This window comes from Euprymna scolopes, chromosome 10 (genome assembly GCF_053919585.1).
Source record: "Euprymna scolopes isolate OS-2025 chromosome 10, ASM5391958v1, whole genome shotgun sequence".
In the NCBI taxonomy this organism is placed as follows: domain Eukaryota; kingdom Metazoa; phylum Mollusca; class Cephalopoda; order Sepiida; family Sepiolidae; genus Euprymna; species Euprymna scolopes.
The window spans coordinates 102,530,713-102,542,112 of record NC_136491.1 but is presented as its reverse complement, the minus strand read 5'-3'; the positions used below and the strand labels follow the sequence as shown (position 1 = coordinate 102,542,112).

Genomic DNA, 11,400 nt, shown 5'->3' with positions numbered 1-11,400 from the left:
TTGCTGGATAATATAAATTACCTAATATTAATGTTTTACTTCAAGAGGTTTACTCTTATAAAAGGAGCATTCAGTTTATCAAAAGATATTCTCCTATGAACTAAACGTATAAAGACAACGAAAATAATAATAATATTTATAGATTTCAAAAAAAAAAAATAGATACGAATTGTTTAAATTTGGAACTTATAAAACTGTTTTATTTACATAACTAATTTTATATATTTGTGTGATTTTATATCGATAGATCCAACATGGCGGACAATAACACGCTTGAATTCATAAACTCTATAAACTTTCAGGCGAATATTCCCTCCTTTGTACTGATCACATTACTTCTACCATTCGGAGTAGTCACCAACTTGTTGACGCTTTTTATCTTCATGTGGCGCGAAGTTAAATGCAACCTTCGGATTTTCCTCATGTTTCTGACTCTTGCCGACCTGTCCTGCTGCCTATTCGGAGTCCCCCTGGTTATGGTCGACCTTCTCTTCCCAGTCATGCACCCGGCCGCCGCCCTGTGTAAAATGCAGCGCTTCGTATTACATTTTTGCAACATCGCCGGTCTTTTCACTCTCCTGGTCGTCGCGGCTGAACGATATAACGCAACGTGCCGCTCCTCGGCCCGACAGTTAAATCTTTTCCAGGTAAAGAAAATAACCCTGGCCGTGATCGGCGTGTCCCTGCTTCTTGCCTTGCCGGTGGCTCTCGTCTCCGATATACTTAAATATCACTTGGTCGACGGCGAATACGGACATATCTGTTGGTATAGATTCCCTCTTCAATGGGACGTCTATGTGTGGACAATTTTCGCCATTTTCTGGGCTTCGTTCCTTGCTATATTTACACTTTATTGCCTCGTATGGAAATCGATGAATCGTTCTGAGTCGCAAAGCGAAGAGTCGGAAAGAATTGGGAGCTCTACCGAGCGGGATAACAAACTGAGACAGACTAACAAAGCACTGCTGGGTGTCTCAGTTTTATGCGCGGTTAGTCTTACCCCTTATATAATTCTGAACCACGTGTCTTGGCCCAAAGAATCGCCATACGTGGAAAGTTGGTTGACCTTCAAACTGTTCCTGATCCATTTGTGGATCGTAAACTGTACTGGGAAACCAGTTGTTTACGTTATTTTCGATTACGGATTCCGCGGACATTTTAAAAGCATTTTCTGGAAAGAGCAGCAATGTGAAAATCCCGAAAACGAAACGACAAAAGACACGGAAGAGTAAAAACAATTTAAAACTTTTAAATTTTGACATGGCTGAATGGATTCTGGTGTTTTTGATTTTGAAAGAAAATAAAGAAACAAAAAAACTGTACGTATTTAGTGTGCTTGATGTATATTAGAGTAAGTATCCAAGTGCATGATTTAACATATGTAAATAAACACAAAAACTTACACAAATACACACATATATATATATGCAAATATATATACACACATAAACACACACACACACACACATATATATATATATATATATCAGAAAATTAACACACAAGTTACAATAAACACGAAACACTCACACATATATTTATAATTCAGAAAAAAACACGCACAAGTTCAAATAAACGTACACGCACACACACACACACCCACACACACACAGCAACACCCCCCCACACATATATATATATATATATATATATATAAGGAAATAGATACACACAAGTTCAAATAAACATACACACACATATTTTTATAATACAGAAAAAATAGGCAAGTTTCAATAAATACGCAAACACAGACACGCACATACACAAACACACACATCTATCTATCTATCTATCTATCTATCTATCTATCTATTTATCTATCTATCTATCTATCTGTGTATCTATCTATCTATCTACCTACCTACCTGTGTGTATATATATATATACATTTTTGTTGGTTTTGTTAACTGAAGATGTTTCTATGAAGAATCGAAAGGGCTTTTTTTATTTATAGAATGTTCATTAATTTTTATGAGTTTGATACAAAAACTCAACTATGAGTAACATCGAATAAAGAAAGTATAATCAAGCAAAAATAATTTTATTGTTTAACAATATTTCCTTATATATATATATATATATATATATATATATATATATATATATATATATATATATATATATATAATATTGTGTGTGTGTGTGGTTTGTGTGTGTGTGTGTGTATGCAGGTGTGTGCAGGGTGAACTAGTGTTGCTCAGGATTGAAGGATGATCAACGAAGTACCTTAGTGGGAAATTTTAAAACGGTCGGCCCAGCCGTTTTGGAGTCTATAGGAAACGAACTCACACACACGCAAATTTCTTAATAATAATAATATATACATATATATATATATATATATACATAAACACACACACACACACACACACACACACACATATATATATATATATATAATTTTTTTGTTTGTTTTTTTAAATGGGGCTCCTTCAGTCTTTGACAGACTATGGATACTCATGAAGGGATGCCTGCGTGTAAAAATTTGTGGCAGGAGGTGCGCAATCTTCACCGAAACCTCTCGAGTCGACATTGTTAAATACCAGCAGGAAGTGAAGTGTATGTACATGACGACTGGAAACAAATGCCGAGATAGGCAGAGAGCACATACAGCGCCTAGAATTTCCACATGGTCACCCATTTGGTACTAACCAGGCTAAACGTTGCTTAACTTCCGTGATCTGACGAGAACCTGGTGTGTCAACGCGATATATATATATATATATATATATATATATATATATATATATATATATATATATATATATATATATATAAACACACACACTTGCGGGGGATGCACAAAAATACGCTTACATATGATTTTTTTTAATTCGTCCAGATGCCGTATATATTATTATAGCGTCGTGATTTCAAAAGTAAAAGGAAGTATTGAGTTGCGATCAGCTAGAATCGAAACTAGCATTCAAAGCTGGTGACGTTACCACTGTACCAACGTGATACGGATATAAAGTGATTAAAAATTTAAAATAAACAAAGATGAATGTAAAATGAATGCGACTTTTAGTTCCGAAGGAGATAAAGGTTGTAAAATATGGAGTCAGACAGACAGACAGACGGACAGACAGGAATATAACCCTTTATATATATATATATATATATATATATATATATATATATATATATATATATATATATATATATATATATATATATATACTAGCTGTACCCTGCCACGCGTTGCTGTGGCTCAATTTGGTGTAATGGAAAATTCTAATAAAAAGAGAAAATGCATGTTTCTTATATTCTTAGTACAGCAATCCACTCCAAAAAGTCAAAAAAAAAAAAAAAAAAAAAAGCGAAAATGAAAAAAATGTTACTCTTGCAGAAATGGATCCTGATCCTCGGGATTACAGTCAATCTTGGCTTGGGCTCGACCGACAATCAGTAGATAAAGCTGAACGTAGCAAAAATGTTGAAACGCTAAATGTTTTTTTTTTTTTTTTTTTTCTGTATACAAAAATGTGAGTTAGTAATTGATATTTGAGTGATGGGGGAGGGTTACTATACACAGATTCGAAAAAGTTGTCAAAAACAAATAAATGAAAGGTAAGGTAAGTTATGTTTCTACCTACCTGGATAATTGTTTAGTGTTTTTATGTAATGTAAAATGTTTAATCGGCTCGAAAAACAGAAATGGTTGCAGACTGTTGAATACGTTAAGTTTGGGAAAGTAAGTTGAAAACTAAAAACTATACAATACAGTGTCAAAAACGAATATATGTTACCATGACATAGGCTGACATAATCGATGGGTTTGTGACAGTATTTTGTATTGTTTTTTAGTTTTAACTCACTTTCTCAGACTTAACGTAATCAACAGTGTCCGCCACCATTTGTATCTTTCAAATACACCGATAAACAGTTTTTCGAGCCGACTAAACGTTACATTAAATGAAAAGGGTTTGTATTACTAAACACAGATACAAAGAAGTTATCAAAAAATAAACATATAACAAATAAATGTTATCAAAGGCAAGAAAAGTAAATGTTCTACCTAACTGGATAAGATTGTAGTGTTTTTATGTAATGTATAATGTTTAATCGGTTCAAAAACATGCAGTGTTTATCGGTATATTTGAAAAATACAAGTAGCGGAAGACTGTATCAGACACATTAAGTTTGGGGAAATTTTGGGAAAATGAGTTTAAACTAAAAAAACTATACAAAATGCTGTTAGGAAATCACTCAATATATGTTACTGTGACGTAGGCTGACATATAATCAGTGGTTTTAAACTTTTGCTCGATACAGGTGACGACTTTTAAGAGTCCCTTTTAGTGATTACCTGGTTTGAGGATATTTGTACAACTAAATGACAAATCTGCTTCAAAAATCCGGTATTATTTTACTTTTAGGCCCGTCTCATGTTCGTATCTAACGAAATATTTTATTGTAGATTTCGGTGTACTAAAAACGAATCTGCAAACCGTTTCCGTCGCAAAAAGAAAGTTTTCATGATTTGAAGAAATTACTTTTTCGAAAAGTGGGTGATCACTTTTCAATGTAAATTTAGCTTAGAATGAGTACCCATTTTCTGACCACCTGAGAGAGGGGCATTTTTCTGTGTGTTTCTTGGCTAAAAAGTTTTTTGTTTGATTTCTTTTGCATTGTAATAAGCCCCTAACTCTGGGACTATTTTCCATTTCACAACCGTAGCCTTCGTTTATGCTACGCGCGAGCATAAGCGAAAGCTGTTTAGCCAATAAACATGGGAAAAGTCCCACCCTCTCTCAGCTGGCTAGAAAGTGAGTGCTTATTTTAAGTTAAATTTACATGGAAAAGTGATCGCCTACTTTTCGAAAAAGTAATTTTTTCATATCATAAAAACTATTTTTTTTACGACGGAAACGGTTTGCAGATTCGTTTTCAGCACACCGAAATCTACAAAACTTTTTTTGTTATATACGAACGTAAGACGCACGCATGGAAAATTTTATCAAAAATCCGGGAGAAAATAGTTTTCAATAAAAACAGCAAATGAATTCGATAGAAAAAAATGGATGCTATTTTAAGATAAACAAATTATGCTAGTTCGCTTACCGGACCGCGCTATTTTTTAAATCGTATTTCCAAGTTTAATTAAAGTTTTATATGTTTTTTTATTCAATTGTAAGGTTAAAGTACTATATATATATATATATATATATATATATATATATATATATATATATATATATATATATATATATATATATAATTTAAAAAATAGGGATTTTTTTACCCATCTATTAATTAGAAAGTTAAATGTTGTAATTCGAAATGCTAATTTCTACCGGAAATGGTGAATAGTCCCGCAGTTACGAAAAATATTTTTATTTTATTAAATATATTTTTATAATTTGCGATCTTAATGATCTTATTTTATTTTAATAACATGCAAACATTCCTTTACTTTACAGATAAATATATCGAAAAACAAAAAAAAAACTCAAAAAGCAAGCGACAAACTTTTTTTGCCTTATATAATAAAGAAAAAATGTGTAAATTAAAAAATATGGAAGATAAACAAATGAATTATGTTTTTTTTTTTGTTTTTTTTTTACTTATCGAGTAAACAGAAAATGAAAACTACTTCCTTTCGTCAATTCGTGGCTGTGAAATGAATCGAACCGGAAGTTCAGTTTTATCAACAAAGCAGGTTCGCACTAACGGTTAAAAAAATATATTTATTTTATTTAATATTTTAATAATTCGCGAGGTAAATTTATTTTGATAACATAAAAACATCCCTCGACTCTAAAGATGGGTTGTCTGAAAATTTCAAATAAATTGGTAACGTAGAAATATGGTTTTATTCACTTTTAACGAACCAAATTTACATTTATATGTATAGAGATATACTTGCTGGCAGCACGGCCTTATCCGGTTGTACAATCCGCTAAAATATAGTATTATAATTAATGCTGATACTCTATTGATAATTACATTACAATGAATAATTTGCCCAGTGGATTACTTTGCAAAAAATAAATAAATAAATAACCAAATAAATAAATAAATAATAATAATAATAATAATAATAATAATAATAATAATAATAATAATAATAATAATAATAATAATAATGATAATAATAATAATAGTAATAATAATAATAGTAATCATCATGATGATGATGATGACGATAATAATAATACTAATAATAATAATAATAATAATAATAATAATGTTCATCAAATTTCGTCTTTTTTTTGTTTATCTCGTCAGTTAATAGTCGGGCTTGACGATGAATGCCCTGGAAAAGTCACTTCTGATTAATGTTTAGTTTTCGAATATGAAAACTAAAGCGGCAATTTTAAATGGTATCTCTTCGTTAATTGTAAATTGGAAATATTAATAAACAAAAAATTAAAATAAACAGTGAGGTAGATCGGGGATCATTTGATCTGTAGTCGAATACCTTACCACTATGCTGTATCTCCGGATTAAGATAAACGTGCTTTTTTTTTTAAGAAGAAACAACTTGCTGAAATCCTATTACCTCTTTTGACCGACATCACATAAGCAATTCCTCTGTAAAAATTATTATTTTTTTATCTATAAAATATTTTTAAGATACGATGCTTTTCGATTTTTCATACTTATCGGTTTAATTTCTGTACAAAACATATCTAAGAACACTACCAGATATATAAATTAGCTTTGTGGAGAATTTACAGATAGGCTCAGCCCTTTCACAACATATGAGGATCTCTCTCTCTCTCTCTCTCTCTCTCTCACACACACACACACAGACACAGACACACAAGTGACTTTTTGTGTGGGTGCGTATATATATATATATATATATATATATATATATATAGATATAAATATATTATTTTCAAGATATAATTATCCACTGATCTCTCTCTCTCTCTCTCTCTCTCTCTCTATATATATATATATATATATATGTATATATTTGTAGTCATCGACATACAGTCCTGTTTCGTTGTATCACAACTTATCAGTGCCGCTAGACTAGCATCTCTCCCAAGCCAAGGATTGAACCTAGAACCGTCGTGTTGACAGTCGGCAGTTCTCCCACTCGACCGTGGAATCGACGCCCGTAAATAACTCGTCGGAATGTCTATTTAATAGACACCCGCCACCACTTTTATAGTGCTCAAATCGCCTGTTCGTAAACAAACAAACAACGAGCTTCGCATTTTCAGCCAATTAAGTAGCGGGTGAGATTATTTACGACAGTGTTCTACTCAAAGAGGGGGGGCTTATATATATATATATATATATATATATATATATATATATATATATATATATATATATTCAAGCACGTCTGATTGAACACGAGAGAGTTATTTTTTTTCCGATTTTTCTGGATATCTTTTCCATTCGCCGAGTGGCCTTTTTATTTCAGCTGGCATGTTGTATAGAATGACGCCCAAAAGTTGTTGTTCAGCAACATACTTCTCAATCGCTTTCTATTGACTAATGACTTGCTGCCAATACATATATATATATGTGTGTGTGTGTGTGTGTGTGTGTGTGTGTGTGTGTGTGTGTGTGTGTGTGTGTGTGTGTGTAAAACGGTCACAGCGATAAAAAACGAAATATTTCATTGAAATTTTGGGGTTGACTAATCTCAATTAAAAATTTTCTGAAAAATAGATATCAGTTTTTTGTAACTATTTCAAGGATAATTAGTAAATTAACGTCTTCGGATACTGAATTTTAAAAAAAATGCACGCATACTTATCCAAAAATGCAAAGTACAGGGTGGAACGATAACAGTGTCGTCCTTAAGAAAACAACACTACAGCTTGATTTTTAAATTTTTATTAGAAAAACCCATTCAGTAAACTCGAATATCTAGTAGAGCTGACATCTATCCAAAATAGCCACATGCAGCCTCTATCACTGCTTCAATACTGGTTCGGAACCGGGAGCCTTTTCCACAAGCACCGGAGGAAGGTCTACGAGTACTCGGCGGATGGCAGCGATCAGCTGGCTTTAATGCCGTGGGAGGTCATGTTGGTAATGTTCTCGATGTGTGATCAAACGAAGTAGCCTAGCGAGTTCAAGTCAGGGTAGAAGGGTCAGAGAGAGAAGAGTACAAAGTCGTAGCACTCCTTCTGAAGCTAAACTTGGGTCTCTTTTGATGTATGGGTCGGCGCTAAGTCCTGCTTCCACACCCAGAGTCTGCCAGCGGCCACCTGATTGCACGAAAGGATCACAACACTCTTAAGCATATCCAGGTACATTTTGGTGTTGACTTTCAAGCCGATTTCGAAGATGTGAGGTCGCAGGATGTAGCCCTTACTTGAAACCACACCAAAGACCATAACCGTGGCCGGAAACTTTGTTTTCATCACCCTGGGAACGTCCCAGTTATTTGTGGAAATCCAGCGATACATTTTCAGGGTGCTGACAATGGTCCTGTTTTCATAACTTGGATCGTTAGAGAGCAAGAGTTGTACAGCAGCGCATCTGCGATCTCACTCGTTGAACATTGTGTAACTTTCAGACATGATAGACGGCTCTTATCGCTCTTGGGATTTGTACACAACTGGCCAACCAGTAGATGATCTGCAATAAAAAAAAAAAAAGACAATCGGTTTTCATCAAACGGAAATGGAATAATATCGTCTTTTCTAGGGCGTCAATTTTATCGTTCCACCCTGTACATTTTTTACATAACATAAATACATAAATAATACATTTGTACATGAGCTTGCAATCAAATATAAACTCTGGTGCATTTACTTTTTTCTGACTGCTATCCTCATCTTCATAATTGTTGTGTCAATACGTTTTGGCCAACAAATCCTCAGTCCTTCTTCAGGTGGTTAATCCCGACAGTATAGAAATGTTGAGTTTTGTAACTTTATCCTCACTAATCAGCAGTGTCTTCCAAAGTAGTTGTTTTGACTAACTAATAATCTGAGCCCGTGGCGCTGTGGATAGAAGCGTTTTTTACGGTTCCAGGTGAGCATGATCTACCCAATGCCGGCCAGAGAATTGGCAAAAAGTTACACTATGTTATATATACATACATATATATATATATATATATATATATATATATATATATATATATATATATATATTGGCAGCAACTTATTATTCAAACACGTCTGATTTAACAAGAGAGAGTTATTATTTTTTCGGATTTTTTTGGATATCTTTTCCATTCGCCGAGTGTTTTTTTTTAATTTCAGCTGGCATACTGTATAAAATGACGCCCAAAAGTTGTTGTTCAGCAATATTCCTCTCAAACGCTTTCTATCCGTGCATCCGATTATCATCAGTAGCGATTGTTGTTGTTATCGTTTTCTTTTTCTTTGATGCTTAGTGTATTTATAGTTTTTTTTTTTTTACTGGTTATAAAGGTAGGTGCAGCATGGTTAGGGGCGAATTATTTTTATTTTTAATATCGAGTTTCTTATTTTATTGTTTATGTATTTAGTTTTTTGTTAGTTATTAAATACTTTTAGTATATTTGTTCCGGTGTTAAATGAGATTCAGTTAAAAGGGGGCTGTTGTTTTTTTTATAAGTATGGCTTCTAGTAATTTTAGTCTTCGTATGCAATTGTTAAGGTATCGAATTTTAGTATTGTATGTTAAGATATTTCTAATATCGGACGACTATTGTTTTTATCATGGGATGTTAGGCGTTGTTTTATGGCGCTATTGTCAGCTAAATGACAGTTTAGTCGTTGGGAGGGTGTTGTTGTGGTGTGGCCTATCTATGCGTTGTAAGATATACAGAAAAATCGAATTAAAAAAAACAATAACTCTGTCGTGTTCAATCAGACGTGCTTAAATAATGACTTCCTACCAAAATATGCGATTATAAAACTACACGATCCAGCACTACAGACCGGAGTCAAGAAAACCATCCGCCAACGAGGCTATCCAACCCCTTAACCAAGAACTTCAAACAATTAAATTACAACTAAAAAAAAAAAAAAACTGAAACTCCGTTCCGAACCATCCTTAACACAATCTCCGAATGCGCCAACCATGACCAAACCTAACACAAAATAAAAGTACAACCAAAAATGAACCAACTATGCAAAAGAAAACATCTACCTTCCCAACACTAAAGCAAAATACTTAAACCTATCCACCACCACGTTTAGCGAAAAACAAAAACAATTTCTTAACCTTGGCCCCAACTGCCACCTCTTTAAGAATCACGAACAAAACGTTACACTATGTGAAATCGAAATACTCTATCAACAAATCCAAGACCTAAAAAAAAAATACAAAATAAAATCCCCACACACCCCAACCTTAAGATCTCTTAAAAGCCGCAGGATATAAAAATCGATACAAACGCAGGCAACTTAACTTCCTCCTTATCCCGAAGCTAAAAGCAGCCAAAGAACAATACCGAGATCACTATACGAATGACCGACAAATCTAATATGTACACAATCTTAAATAAAATCAACTACAACATGAAAATAGCAACATTCTCTGCGATAAAACAAAAATTAAACCACTCACAAAGAAATCCTACAGAACAACTAAAAAAATTAACCATATTATAACAACAAACCACGCTGAAATCGGAACAATAAAACTTAATAAATAATAAGAGACTATAAACCCGGCTAGATATACGTGAAAATTAAAATTCACAAAACAGGATACCCTCTAAGACCTATAATTATCTCAAATCCCAACCCCAGTATATAATATCGCTAAAACAATCAATAACATTATACGGCTTTACATACCGAGTAAATAATACATAAAATCTACTAAAGACTCCGTCGACCTTCTAAAAATAACCGCATTCGTCGACGCCGAAAATCTCTTTACTAAGTTCCCTATAAATGACACAATAAAAATAATACTTGATCAAGTATGCAACAACAATACAATACCCCTTCCAATCATAATCCCCAAACCCTCGAAAAATTACTATTAAAATGCACCACACACACTGGCCCTCATGGGAAAACATACATCCAAATAGATGGCGTCTCAATAGGATCATCTCTAGGCCCTACATTCGTAGAATACTGTATGACCCATCTCGAAAACAAAATCTTCTCAGATCAAAAAAACAAAATAAACCCACTATCTATGCCCGATATGTCGACGACATATTCATTGCAGCCGAATCCGTACAAGACATTAAAAACCTCAAATTAAGCCTAGAAATGCACTTCGTCCTCAAATTTACACACGAACCAATCAAATAACAAAATACCATTTCTCGACGTATTCAATCAACCCCACTAAATACACAACATACAAAAAAAAACAACCAACAATAATGCTATACTCTTAAATTACCATAGCGAATGCCCAGAAAAATATAAAACTGCCCTGAAAAAAATGTGATTCCCTGTTCATACATAGCATAAACCCGACAAATATTTTACAAAGAACTAACAAACAAAACAACCTCTAATA

The 11,400-nt window shown here is 33.3% G+C and overlaps 1 protein-coding gene across 1 annotated transcript; it reads left to right on the top strand.

Annotated features, from left to right (window-relative positions):
* Window positions 1–254: 254 nt before the first annotated feature.
* Window positions 255–1,232, top strand: LOC145286519 (neuropeptide FF receptor 1-like). The gene has a single exon (XM_080135417.1). It carries the CDS (start codon window positions 255–257, stop codon window positions 1,230–1,232), a length of 978 nt encoding a protein of 325 aa, XP_079991543.1.
* The last annotated feature ends 10,168 nt before the right edge of the window (window positions 1,233–11,400 follow it).

What these genes read in the sequence shown, in the direction of transcription:
- LOC145286519 (XM_080135417.1), top strand. Translation starts at nt 255, where the DNA reads ATGGCGGACAATAACACGCTTGAATTCATAAACTCTATAAACTTTCAG.